Raw genomic sequence first — 14721 nt, 5'->3', positions numbered from 1 at the left:
ATTTAATCAAAGGAAAGAACAAAAAAGTTTTTCACAATGAATCTACAAAACGTTTGAAGCTTGTTTGTTTGATCTGAGAGTTATTACTCACAAAGAGAATACAAAAGGGAATCTGGCTTCTAACATATATACTGTGCGTGATTATCAGCCATCCGATAAACATAAGGGTTCGTTTTGAAAAAAAAAAACAAGGATAAAAGACAAAGCAGTGAAGTGCAGTCAAGTGTCATGACTTCAGTCTATATATACGTGAAGAGGAAAAAATAAAGGCATTAAATCTGGATGTTTACTCACTGCAGGGCCGACCGGTCCTTGATAACCTGGAGATCCCGGCGGACCCTATATAAAAACAGTGCAAAGTTTTAAAAACTGTTTACCAAGTCATTATAAGATTTCCTGTGTGAATGCTGCAGTGTGGCTTCAACCCCCAAAGGAGAGTCAAAATAAAAGGTTGAGGAGGTCTGAAAAGCACATGTATTTTTGTGTAATAAGCACATTGCCATTCAAAAGTTTGGAGTATTTTATTCAGCAAGGACATTTTAAACTGATCAAAATTGCACTTTTGTTACAAAATACAATTTAAAAAAAATAATAAAATAGTTGTTTTATATTTTAATTTATTTTGTGTTGTATTCTTTTTACTTTATTTTCATCAAATAAATGACAAAATCACTGAAATAAAATAGGTCCCATTAAAAATGGATGATCTGGATACTAGAAGTCTAACATTATATACAGAGTTTAAGAGCATTGTTACCAAATCTCCTTTCTGCCCTCCAGTTCCTGCACTACCACGCTCTCCTTTAAGGCCCTGTACAAAAAAAGCATCAAATATTTAGCAGAAAACATATATATATATATATATATATATATATATATATATATATATATATATATATATATATATATATATATATTTTTTTTTTTTTTTTATTTTTTTTTTTCTGAATCTGGTCAAATAGGTTCAATCTTAATACCACTTACAGGAAGTCCAGGTGGTCCCATGGTTCCAGGATAGCCAGGATTTCCGGGAGGACCCTTTGTAAAAATAATAAAAGTACTTCAATAATATAGCGAGCTCTCCATTGGCTCCTTTTTAGTATCAATTCTTGAGTGACTCACGTGTTCTCCTTTCTGTCCTGGAAGTCCATCCGTCCCTCTTTGACCTAGTTGACCCTATGTTTAAAAAAGACATTAGCGACACAGCCAGCAAAAATAAAAGCATTTTATATTTATTCGTCATATGCAAAAGTTATTAAATTATACAACATCTTGCTGGAGATGTTTTTACAGCCTTCCATTTCACATCATTGCGAGCTTAACAGCAAAACAAAACAGTTAATGCACCTGCCAAAGCCTGGCATTTATTTCCTAAGCGAAGGCTGAATGTAAGGAAATGGATTAATGAATCCTTCTTTCCTGCCATCTGTATTCCAGGAGCAGACAAATGATGCAGAGTTATTGTTTTGATTGTTTTTACCTTTATAGTCACGGGACAAAACATGCCTATTAGCTACTGCATGCATAATGAAAAAAGCCTAGACCTGAGCTGAATCGCATATCGGAGAGTCCTTCAGTAAATACATCCTGTATAGATAGATTACTTAACGGTTTACAGATTTTACTTCCCTAAACCAGGGTCAATACTCTTTAAGCAGTTAACATAGAGATCGAAACTAAATAATACTCCCAGAGACTGTTCTCATACTAATAATATTTAACTTTTTCTAAATGCATTGACCTTTTTTAAAATCGACTGAGAAAAATTAAGTGAATTTGCACCCTGTGGGAAGAAAACATTTTTTTTTTCAGCAAGGTCAAGGACAAATGGATTTCAACATCATAAAGACTTCCCTTTAAGAAAAATAAAATTGCATAATTATAATAATACCACATTTAAAAGTTAAAAGTCTCAGATACGCGTCTTGCATGTTATATCATGAAATGCATTTCCATGTCCAGCAGGTGTATTTGATCTTGCTGGTTTAACATTAATTTAATATAAGAATGATTAATGAAAGCAGTCCGTTCTAAACTCACTTCACTGGTTGAGCCAAACTTCGACATCTCAGACCACTCCAACAAACAAAGTTGAGAAACTGTCACAGAGCCAGTGTTTAGACTCTTCAGGAACTTAATAATAGCTCACTTACAGTTGTCTTTGCACATTAAATGGAAACAGAAGAGGGAGTATTTGGCTTCATGTTTAAATAATAAGAAAAAAAGAAAAAAAGTATCCCTCTCTTTTTCCAATGTCTTTCTGTTATATTTCCGAATCTTGCTGACTGCAGAGTCTTCTCAGCGGTTCAGTTATATATCATCATTATTAGCGGATCAATTCAGCAGAAAATTTCAATTTGGAAAACACTGGCCTACTGTAAATCTTTATTTTCTGTTTTTCCGTGCTAATAGGAAATCTGCACAAAATATACGCAGCTGAGTTTGTTGTTTCAAACTGATTCGATTGAAGCAAATTAAAGAAAGTCAGATAAAGCTCACAAAGCATAAAGCTCGACAGCATTCAAATAAAATCCATTCTGGCTCAGACTCAATTCATCAGTAAGCCCAAACCTCTGCTAAAACAGCGCCGTTCAAGGCCCTGCAAAATAACCTGTCAGCAGCGCAGACACAATGGCTAAGGAGAGATAATTGAACAAGCACCACTACAGTACAGTTTTATTTCTCTGTCATGGCATTCAATGTGGTGAACAAGAGAAGATGGGCTGGTTTTCTGAGGTAATTAAACATCTACGGTGTTTGTCTGAGCCGATCGTGAGTTGGCATGCTTTGACTTACAGGCAGTCCAGGAGGCCCTTGAGGACCAGGGAAACCAATATTGCCCTATAAAAAAGGATAATAAGACAGCAACAGTTAGAAATATATTCCTTTATAATGGACAAAAAGAAACAAACAAAAGCAATCACACTAAAATTCCTCTATTTCTCATAGTCATGCAGCCTGTGTCACTTTGGTTTTAAATACTTGGTTCTAGTAAAGCGTGACGAAACTGTACTACTCAACAGAACTGAAAAAAAAAAAATATTTGTGTGGTCAGCTTTCATTGGATTTCAGTGAGTTTGTTGCTTTTTGTTGTCAGTGTAGTGATTGATACAAATCACAGCTATTGAGGGTTGAGGTTTTCGCCCCCTAATCCTTTGTGCTTGATATTCTTGAAATAAAAAAAGAAAAAGAATACTCCCCTAGTCACTGCACACAAGTTAAAATGGGCACAAAGCCTTAACTCTCATTTCCATGTTCAAATTAGGTTAGGGGCAGGTTTGGGACTATTTTGGAAACCATTATGCAATTCTGAGCTAAAACAGTAGGGGCCTCTCTAATCTCACAGTAATACATACACTCATCTTCCTTATTGGTCCATTCTAACTGAAAACATTGGACCTAAAAGAAAATGGATTGTGCAAACACTGCCTTGTGGGATTAAATGTTAGACTAGATTAAGTCACGCAGACCAGTTCACTGTTTGCTGTACTTCTGAAACAAGTGCTCAGCATTGGTTTGCCTCTGTATGATATAGACTGTACCCCCGAAAGCCATCTGGGGTTGCTGTCACAGTTTCTGTCTCAGTTTCTAAGAAAAGAGAGCTAAAAAGGCAATCCTGCCAGAAATGACCTTTAAGGAGACAATCTAAGGCATAACAGGCAAAAGTAGAAACTTACCGGGGTTCCAGGAATACCAGACGGTCCTCGCTCACCTCTGGGACCCTACAATGAACAGAGACTGTTAATATTGTGTTACAATATTGTTTGTTTTTGCTTCATTTTGCCAACCTATATAGATTCAAAAAACTGTTGTGATTTCTAAATGAGAAAACCCAGCTGTGTCATTACTGAATAAATCCATGGTTTTAAACAAATCGAGTGAACCAATTCACAAGTCATAGAAATAGCAATTTCTTAACCGCAGTATTCATTTCTAAACCTATTTAAAACCCATTAATCTCATAGCATTATTTATGCTATTCTAAGTTCAGTAAAGAGCCCACCTCTAAAGAGCCCATGTAAATACACCTAATGACACTACATATGCAGAAAAACAATGTTATGGCCACATATTATGTTAAATAAAAATGTTAGTTTGATTCTGTTTTGAAACAAACAGTAGCTGTCGACAATGACTAAGACCAGGCAGAAGTCTCTGCCAATCGGTTCCATCAACAGCGGACTGAATGAATGTGAAGGTGGTGTGAAGTAATCGTACTATGCCTAGCGCCCACCTACTTGTCTACCAATAACAGGACAATTACAATTAAAATGACATCACCTAATTATTCACAAGCCATGTTTTTTTTAAAGGTGTCCACCACCTTTTCAGATTATTAGAATGGAATTGGGGGCAGAATAATATATATATATATATATATATATATATATATATATATATATATATATATATATATATATATATATATATATATATATATATATATATATATATATATATATATATATATATATATATATATATATATATATATGCTTATAATATGATTATAGTTTTGTTAGGATGCATGTTAGCTCTTGTATCCTCTCTAAGAGGCACTGGTATTAATTAAAACTCAGCAAGGTCTCTCACCGGCTCTCCTTTGATCCCTGGGTTCCCTGGGTATCCAGGAACTCCTTGTGCACCAACGCACGGACCACTGTTACTAGTCTATAAGCAGACATAAACAGCTACAATAAGAAAATGTTCCAACTATTTCAAAGAGAAACACAAATGTTAACGTTTACAATAACATGAAAGTAGCTCCCCTAGTGAAAAATATATATTCAAATGTACCTGAAATGCATTCATTTGTGCTAAGTGTAATACAGATACATTTACATGCTTATGTGATTAATAAAAATACCCTGCAACTGTACTTTTATATTTTTCTTAGCGGTATACCTAAAGTCTGCTGACCTGAAACAATTAATTTTGTGCTTAATACACACAATTGCCGTAGTCCAACTAAAGATACACTGAACTGTGTTTGATTGTGCTGAAGTTGAACTATTACAAGCATAATTTTGGTACACTTGAAATATCGTGCATATGAAGAATTAAAGATTGATATTACAGAGATCTTGTACAATCCTTATTAATAGTGAAATATTGCTCCAAATAATGTTTAATTATAATTGTAATCTTAAGTGATATGTCAAAAGATTTTAAGTACACTTAGTAATAAATAAATGTATTTTAAAAAAATATTAACATAAAAATCTTTGCATAAAGGCCTGCATCATTTATGCTTAAATGCAGTTGTTGACTCATTTATGTAGTGTTTTTCTAGTTTAATTCAAGCTATATGCCCCCACAAAAAAAAAAAAAATAATATTTTGAATCCTGTCATCATAATTAAGATCTTTCTCAGATTATATTTGTGCAATGAATGCAGAGTAATACAAAAAAATGTCCAGTGATATATTTACCCATTTAAATTGCTTGAATATAAATAGCTATGGCTGTAATTTAACATATTGAGTAGCTTGCAGCTTGAGAAGTTTCCCCATGTTTTATGCAAGTGTAAAACGAGCATTAACCAATCAGTCCGCAAACTTACAGGCACACTTGGTGTTTCTTCCCTCTGCAGTTTCTCTAGACACTGTGAAGTTGATCATAGAGACTTTAGAGGTTTAGCACTATATGTTCTATGCACAAAGCTACTGTAGAAATCAAACAGCATGCCAAATGGAAGGCATAAAACAAGTGAACAATCAATGCTATGAACACAAAGCCACATCCTGTCTAATACCAATCCTATCATCCATCATTCACCATCCCTCTCACCCGTTCGCATCCTTCTGATGGTACAACCCCCGGCTTGCCCTGATCTCCCTTCTCGCCCTTAGCGCCAACCATTCCGGGCACACCTGGTAGGCCGCTGGAGCAATCGCCACAGCCCTCCTACAGTGAAGCATACACATGACACAAACACATGTGTACTCACTGCAAGAAGCAAATGAACAATAAAAAATACCCAGCATATGCATGCAATTACAAGTAAATAGTATTGCTGCATTGAAGAGTAAGAATGTACAGACAGACTGAGAAAGGTGTGTGAAACTTAAATACAGGATATTTAGCTAACAGTAACATTCCAGCCTGATAGAGCAGGAATGTAAGAATCCAAATGACCTCAGCTCAAAAAAGCAACTCTGATCATACATTATATATATATATATATATATATATATATATATATATATATATATATATATATATATATATATATATATTTGATCAAAAGGCACACATCTATTATTAAGACATGGGTAAAAAAAAAAACTTTCTTCTATAAATCTTATCTAAAAAAAAAATGCACAGCTACATGTCTTTTTCAACATAAAACATGAGAAAATTCTATTAAACTTACAATTATCTAAAACTAATATTTCTCTAAAGTTATCAGTTACCATATTGTTAGATGCAATATGGTTGTATACGTATGAAATATGTCAGTTATTTATGCAATATGCAACAGGGGTTCCTCATTGCTCTATCCACCATGGGGCTCAAAAAGGTTTAAGACCCCTGCACTAAAAAAATTCATTTTCCAAATGAAAATGCATGCATTGCATAGATGTCTCGCTGTCGTACAATGTGTACAATACTGCTGGGAGAATCGAAAAAATGAACATTTATTCATGCTACACCAACAATGCTAATGTGTATGCTTATGTACACATTATATTACCATATAATACCAGTCTTTCCTTGCACATGCATACTAATAATGTCACACAGAGAGAGAGATAAGTTGAATACGTGCAGTTATACATACGTTGCTTACCTTGTCTGTGGAAGCTGAATCCTGAGGCAGTAAAATTTGATGCTGCAAAACGGAGGAGACAGTTACACATGGTGACACTTTTTCAACAACTGAACGTTGAAAAGATTCAGAAGAAAGTAACTATGGTGAGACCAAGGCAATGCACTATAAAGAAAAAAAAGTAATTTTAAAAGCATTGCTTCAAAAGTAAAGTTATGATCTCATTGCATCATTAATAACAAAAATCTAATTTTAATAATGAAAGTATTTTGCATGAAATTATTCAAAAAAATAAATGAATTTAACATGCTAGATTATTTCACATTATGCTACAATTATTTATTATGCTGTCATTTCAAAACAGTTTACTGACTAATTGGATCCATAAACATGTAAATGAAAATATAATTAATTATGGGTAAAAAATATTGTTCCAGCTTGCCATTTACAGCATGGATAAAAAGTTACTTTCACATCCTACTTTAAAAGGCATTCGTTTCAGAGCACAAACGACTTTCAGCAGGACAAAAAAACAAAACCTCATTGTTCAACACCCACATTGTGATATGGAATCCTATATGTGGAGTATGTAATGAATCACCAGAGTATTTTAAAGCATTTGTAAAAATTCTGCTCAAATTTCACTTCCACTCGAACCAAAATATTATATGCACTTGGCCCTTTTTGTATAGAGGACTGAAATATGTAACTGCAGTTGAACCAGAGAACTTGACAGAATATGAGTGCGGCTCTCAGATGCTCTTAAAGGTAGATACTGATGTGCTTCAAGTACGTCATCTCCTCTCACTACTGGCTTTGGCTTTGGGCTCACTGCATCTCAGTAAAGTGGCTTCATTCCACCTTATGCCATCCAATTAATCCACAGTAATTACAGTTTTGATATTGAAACTGGTCACCATTTGCATTTTTAGTTTTTTTAAAGAACCCTTTGAATTTTTAACGTTATTCATTACTCTAATTAAACTATTTAGCGTTTTTGCCGCTATATAGAACAGAATTAATTAGTGTATTAATAAACTAGCTTTGGGATTAAGCTATTCGCGGGGTCTGTTTCTCGAAAATTGGCGAACGAGACTTAAAAGAATAACATGGTTTAGATCTGATTGTGCTCTGGAAGAACTCGGTGGTCGGAGTCTGCCGATAGAAGCAAAGCAAAGCGACCCGGGACTGAAGTTCGGCCAAATTTCCGCTGCAGGCTGGAAGCCCGGAGCTCTGATTTCAAGATGGGCCTTTAGCCAGCTGAGAAAATATGTGTGCAGAGAGACGGGGCCGTTAATGCCGAAATCCTGCTTTCAACCACAGAACTAATGGCTCTTTCTGTACGGAACATCACTCACAGTAATGGCCGCCTTAACCGTAACTCAACACAATGGCAGTGTTTACCATTACACAAAGCCTCGGAGACTGTGAGTTAACTCTGAAAGGGTAATGGGACCTCTGGCGGCCGTAAAGGACAACAGAGATGCCTCACAGAGTGCAGACTACTGGTTCCTCTTGTTATTATAAAAAAAAGTTGCCGTCGTCTTTGTAAATAACCTCCGTCTCCCTGCACTGCTTTAAAGGAGGCCCGACCCGCTCCCCTTCTAACACAGAAGTCGACCAACCGGGCTCCTTGTTTCGTGCTTATATACTGCAATAAACTCCTCCCCCTGTCTGGTTACTCACTGCTTTGCCGGGTGGACCCGGTTGCCCTGGTACGCCATCGTTGCCAGGGATACCCTGTAAGAAGGAACTGAGGTTGAATTGGTTTAGCCTGTGGCCACAATCTGGACACCTCCTTCTCCAGCGGGGCAGAGGAAAAGTAGCCAAAGCCCTGGACCCTCTCCTGGTTTGTGTTCCAGCTCGGAGTAGACATTTACATTTTTTCTTGCCTTTCTCTGTCTATTTTTTAATCTCAGTTCTCTTGAGGCTTGGGAAATCAACACAACACCAGGTTAAAGACCACTCAGTGCTCACGGTGAGATCATGCTGAAGGAAATTTGCCAGTTTATCAGGGTGAGTTAATTGATGATGGGCTTAAATACCACCATAATTCCCATTGTGTATTTGAAACATATCTTATAAAGATATCGAATGGACTTTAATTAAATACAGCAACCTCACGGTGAGCTTCTGCATGGTTTTTAAAAAGAAAAAAGCAGCATGATCCCCAACTACTTATTTAATGTATTAAGATTACATTTGATTCATATTTTTGCGCAGTATATTAACTATACAATAATGCTTTAGGTTTGCAATCTACATTAATATTTACATTTACTTTACATTAACTTTTAAAAGCACAGGCATTAACAAAGCACATCCCAACGGCACTATCCAATCCCAGAAGCCCCTTTAAAGCGTGCAAATTTATAGCGCTCTTTTACAAACTACATTACAGTTGCATGACATTACATTTACATTATATTACGTTTAATTGAGGGCAGCTTTAGGTATTAAACATTATTGACTAAATTAGCATATGTTTTAAATGTAAACATTATCTGTGCATTTAAATATGCTTTAGTTTAAGCCCAGAGTTACCCATGCAGGCCTTCCCGATACAGAAGCCCCACAAAGAGAGCAGGATGGAGGAACAGAGAGAAAATAGCAGAGGTATGCCCTGACGCCATGTGTATCATACTCACCTGTAGGCCGGGGATTCCTGTAATGCCCTGTGGCCCTGGGGGACCTGGAGGGCCCGGTGGTCCAGGAGGCCCCTAAGGCACATTAAGCACATGTGTAAAGTAAGACGACTCATTTGTCACAATCACACATTTCTTTTTACGTCTCTATTGGTAGAGTGTAGCACTGAAACCCTAACGTAATTGCTATTTTTTTTCTAACAAACTTCTCATAATGCAGTGCTTTAAGCAGCAGAAGGGAGATAAAGAGTGAAAAGGACGCCACACCTGAGGACCAGGCTGCCACCTGCTCTCACCACCTGGGACCCCCTGCAAGAAAAGAGTAATGACGTTCAGCACTGTGAATGACATCAGGCCTCGTGGTTTAAAAGGTTATGTTTAATATCCCAAATTCTTTGAGTGTTTATGTGTGAGAGTGTGCTAATGTACTCCTGATTAACAACAATGAAATAAAGCATTAGCTCACAGGTCCGCCAGTTCCAGGGGACATAGAATTCAAACAGTTGCACTCTCCTGGTTCACCCTACGATGCAAAAAACAAAAAAACATTGGTTACAGTTAGTTGGACATTTTGTAAGTAAACTGCCACAACTACTTTAGATTGTTTCTAGGGTGCTGCTATGTAGTTGCTAAAGTATGTCTGCTTTTATGTTACTAGGAGTTTGCTTATTGGAACAAATTATATCTTATATCTTAAAATTACTGAAAGACACTAAAAGAGAGCATAAAGAGTATTTATGAATAAGATACATGATATATTTGTTTTAATAACCCATATCCATCCATATACTGGTTTTGTTTTTGCTTTTTGACAGTAACTAAATAACCATTTAGATTACAACAAAAACACTGTGTTATTACTAATACATGCATATCCATACAAATTTATTAATAGCAATATTAAATAAATAAAAATAAATCATTTGAAATAATAAACTAATAATACTAATACTACAACTAATAATACTACTAATAATAATCAGAACAATGTTTTAATGTAATGACATTTGAGAGTTGAAAAGTATAAATATAGTTGTGTATATATATATATATATATATATATATATATATATATATATATATATATATATATATATATATATATTTAAACATATATATATATAATTTTAGTTTCAGTTTTATATTTAGTTAACTATAATACCCGTGGTCCACACAATAGCATGTTACACGGTGTCGTAACATGACATGACGTTGAAAATACAACCGGTACTGTTGTAGAATTCTATCCAATAGGAATGACAGAGCACTTTATCACACTTAGGAAGAATATGCATCATTTGATATCAGCTGCCACTTTCCTCTGTGTTTAGACAAATTAGTCTGGGAGACAACAGAGGACATTAAAGAATGAAACATTTCCAGGGCTTTTCTATCGAGGTCTCTCTTTCTCATCTCCCTCACGCACACTTCCTTTCTCTTTGATACTCGGTGATGTTGTCAGATTACAGATGACAGCTGTTATATTCACCAATTAATAGCCGTGTTTTAGCTCGAGGGCATTTTTAACTTTTTCAGCACTGTCAAACTCTTCTGTCAGACTTATGCGTCTGTTTGTGTCTCCAGGGTGGACACATCACTGTGCGTACAGACGGTCGCTCTAAACATCACTCCTCCTATCCATGGTTCCCTCAACACACACATTCTCACTGCTTCGGGGAACCTAGAAATCGCCTCCCCAGCTCACTGATCCAGACACTTACCTTGTCACCCTTAGGCCCGATGGTTCCCTAAAAAAGACAAGGAGAAACAGACACACACAGAGAGGCTCAGTTAGACAGTGTTATAGCGTGTAACTCTCCAGGGCCTGCAAGATGAGTGTGGATCGGGGAGGAGCAGCGACAGGTGACGTGATGCAAGCAGACAATGTGTTGCTGTTAGGGATCCAGGCAGAGTCGGATATGACCCGAGTCTGTCTCTGGCTTCGCTCCTCAAGCTCTCTGCGACAAAGCCTCAGGTAATTAACATCTGATGCGAGAACAGACAATGCTAACTTTGCTTTTTTAATGAGACAAGCTCTGGCAAGACAACAAACTCTCGCTGCTTTTGTCTCTGCACTTTATGGAAGTTTGTTTGATGCCGTCTCTAGACGGCAGAGCAATGAACAACGGACAATATGCTTGGGTGAATTTGTTAATGACAGTGTGTGTCACAACGTGGGAATAAGCTTGAGGAGTTGAGCAAAGCATTGCTGCAGAGCACCAAATAAATAAATTAACAAACTTACAGGACTCCCATCCTGCCCTGGAATCCCAGGAAATCCTTGTGTACCATCCCTACCCTGTGAAACAGAATATATAAATCATTTACACATACACACAGACACACACACACACACACACACACACATACTGGCTGTGTCTCATTACACTCCCTATTTTCTATGATGTGAAATAGTACCCGAGGTCCAACTGGTCCCATTCCCATTGGCCCCTGTGGCCCTGGTGGTCCTATTTCTCCCTTTGGACCCTATAGGAATCAAGCAATAGATCAGAATTATTGTGTTCTCTTGCCTAAAGAGTACTGTGTTATTGTGCTGGTGATGTACCCTTTGTCCCGCTGGTCCAATCGGCCCTGCAGGTCCTTGACGTCCTTCTGGACCCTGCAGGATACACATGACACATGGTTTGTGTATAGAGGGGGTTGTTTTATTTATTATTTAGATTTTGTATTATGTTTCATACACGACTGTTCAAAAGGGTTAGTAAGTTCTTGGTTTTTAAAGAAAATAATACTCTAATTCAGCATGATCGCTATAAATCGATCAAAAGATTAAAGACATTTATAATGTCATATAATTTAGAAGTTTTTTTTTAACTTTTGCTTTAACACTGAATCCTGAAAATTGTTTCCACAAAAACATTAGGCAGCAACTGTTGAATCAACATTGATAATAAAAATGTTGCTTAAGCAGCAAATCAGAACATTATAATGATTTCTGAAGACTAAAAACTATTGCTGAGAGCTTTGGCATCATGAATAATTTAAAAAAAAATATTTAAATAGCAAACAGTTATTTTAAGTTTGTAACTGTTTTTACTCTATTTTCAATCAAATACATGCAGCCTTGCTGGTAAGCAAAAGAGCCTTCAAAAACACTGCATCAGCTTCAACTTGTGAACAGTAGTAGTCTATGTATAAGATAACAGTACGCAAGTAAAACTACAGACAATTTAAAAAGAACAACATCTGCAAATTAGCACACTTTCAGAGCCAAATCCATGTGTGAAGAACCCAAAGAACACAATACTTGTCTGTGCACTTACAGCAGCTCCGGGAAAACCTCTAGGTCCCTGCTCACCCTGATAAGAACATCAAAACATTACAAAGAGCTGGTGCATTTAAACATTTAAATGCTACTGATACCTGCACATTTCTCTAAAAAAATAGTACAAATGAAAAGAGATTTTCTGTGGCACTACAATAGATGTTCATTCACCTGCATTCCTGGAAGGCCAATACCTGAAGGCCCAGCATCGCCCTTATAATAAATAAACATAAGCATCACTCCACAATCAATCTTATCACTCTTGCACAAAATTGTGACTGATGCATGCACATTAATCAGGTGTGTAACTTTACCTGACTGCCTTTGAGCCCCGGAGGTCCCTGGATACCAGGTGGGCCTGGCCGACCCTATAGAATGAAGATAAAAAGAAAGAGTGAGATAAGCATAATATATGCATTTTAGACATCCAGTTGCGTTTATTAACTCACAAATACAACCAAATATCATTAATTGATATGATTTCATATGCTTAGTCATTTAATCAATGCATTGATCAGTATCAGTGTATCACACTTATTACAGTAAGCACTGTTAGCATTAATCATAAAAGTTAACAGGCCAATTTTATTTTCATCATTCATCACAAATTGTTATTTTATCATCTGCTAGGCCAAAATCACAATTTCAATTGTTTAGAAAACTTCTCTTCAACAAGCTGCATGACTATCACTCATATTTATAACACAGACTGTGTGCTCCTAAGTTAAATTTTTGGAGTTAGGACTTGTTTTATGCAATAGTCATACAAAAAAAAACACAAATTCATTTAGAAAGCATGCATTTTTACAGAAAAACTCATACCTGTTTGCCCTCTCTGCCCTCGGCCGGCAAACCTGGCTCTCCTCTCTCTCCTTTGGGTCCTGGTAAGCCAACAACATTGCCATTTCCTTCAGGGAGTGATGGACAACTGTCACAAGCATCGCCCTGGTGATGTAGACACAGATGAAGCAAGAAAAGACAGAAACCTTTCAAATTGCAATTGAGCAGAAATCTAGACCAGCAGCATTTTTTTGCCTATTAAATGCTGTCAAATAAAAGGTGTAATTTATTAAATCAACATGATGAATGATTATTAAAATATCAGGTGAATATAATTTATATGCAACCGCATAATCAATTTTACATGACAATGACCTTTTCTCCTTTTAGTCCATTAAGGCCATTCCTGCCTGGTTCTCCTTGAGGTCCTTGGGGTCCAGGTACCCCATCCACACCTGGATCTCCTTGTAAACCCTGATCACCCTACAAAAAAAAATCATATTTAATGCATAGAACAATCCCTATTACATAGCTGAAAAAAAAAAATCTTACTTTCTCTCCTTTGAAACCTTGAAGACCTGGTGGCCCCTGTTGAGACATCCATTTTGAAAACAAGGTCAGTGTGTTTTGGGCTTCTTAAATAAAACATAAACTGATACACTAGAAGCAACAGACCACTCTTGCCTCCTCTTATATAAAGTGATCAGAAAATAGTCAGTCTTACCTGTTTGCCCTCTACTCCTTCTCCTGGAGGTCCTGGAGGGCCACGTTCCCCTGTGACCTTTATCGTAGATGGGCCACTTCCCACCTCTGAACTTGTGCCTTGGCACACGCCACATGAGTCTCCCTTAAATAAAAGACACGTTAAGCACATCCATACACTTTTAATGAAGAAGAGAAACGTAAGGGGCGAAAACATTCACTGACCTTTTCACCTTTTGGACCAGATGTCCCTATACCAGGTTGGCCAGGATCACCCTGTAAAAAAAAGCTCCAGAGTGAAAATGCACTTCATTTAATGGATTTTTGACAAAAAAACTTCTATTTCTATAACTAACACGAACAAACTATGAACAATATAGTATTGAATTATTACAGTAGCCTATTTAATGCATTAGTAAATGATGAAATTAACATGACCTAAGATAAATAAATACTGTAGGTGTATCATTCTATTAGCTAATGCTGTTAAAGGGTTCTCCCCAGAATGAAAACGCACCCGTATGTTGTTCCAAACC

At 36.5% G+C, this 14721-nt stretch overlaps 1 protein-coding gene across 4 annotated transcripts in view; it reads right to left on the bottom strand.

The window, feature by feature from the left end:
• col16a1 (collagen, type XVI, alpha 1) overlaps nt 1-14721 on the bottom strand; it is a 58861-nt gene that overhangs the window by 8436 nt on the left and 35704 nt on the right. For 2 of the 4 annotated variants that reach the window (XM_043218128.1, XM_043218129.1), the window contains 26 exons: nt 14411-14461; nt 14208-14330; nt 14036-14071; nt 13859-13966; nt 13526-13648; nt 13018-13071; nt 12875-12916; nt 12702-12737; nt 11984-12037; nt 11836-11904; nt 11663-11716; nt 11139-11165; nt 9884-9940; nt 9685-9726; nt 9421-9492; nt 8459-8512; nt 6794-6835; nt 5791-5907; nt 5564-5605; nt 4594-4671; nt 3678-3722; nt 2797-2841; nt 1123-1176; nt 985-1038; nt 758-811; nt 295-339 (listed from right to left, as the gene is read on the bottom strand). In XM_043218128.1, the coding sequence (XP_043074063.1) occupies nt 295-339; nt 758-811; nt 985-1038; nt 1123-1176; nt 2797-2841; nt 3678-3722; nt 4594-4671; nt 5564-5605; nt 5791-5907; nt 6794-6835; nt 8459-8512; nt 9421-9492; nt 9685-9726; nt 9884-9940; nt 11139-11165; nt 11663-11716; nt 11836-11904; nt 11984-12037; nt 12702-12737; nt 12875-12916; nt 13018-13071; nt 13526-13648; nt 13859-13966; nt 14036-14071; nt 14208-14330; nt 14411-14461 (1578 nt within the window). The remainder of the gene's footprint in view (nt 1-294; nt 340-757; nt 812-984; nt 1039-1122; nt 1177-2796; nt 2842-3677; nt 3723-4593; nt 4672-5563; nt 5606-5790; nt 5908-6793; nt 6836-8458; nt 8513-9420; nt 9493-9684; nt 9727-9883; nt 9941-11138; nt 11166-11662; nt 11717-11835; nt 11905-11983; nt 12038-12701; nt 12738-12874; nt 12917-13017; nt 13072-13525; nt 13649-13858; nt 13967-14035; nt 14072-14207; nt 14331-14410; nt 14462-14721) is intronic. The other 2 variants (XM_043218130.1, XM_043218131.1) reach the window with 2 other exon arrangements.

Source organism: Puntigrus tetrazona, chromosome 19 (genome assembly GCF_018831695.1).
Source record: "Puntigrus tetrazona isolate hp1 chromosome 19, ASM1883169v1, whole genome shotgun sequence".
Lineage (NCBI taxonomy): Eukaryota > Metazoa > Chordata > Actinopteri > Cypriniformes > Cyprinidae > Puntigrus > Puntigrus tetrazona.
Note: the sequence above shows the minus strand (reverse complement) of the source record. Positions and strands in the feature narration are given on the sequence as shown.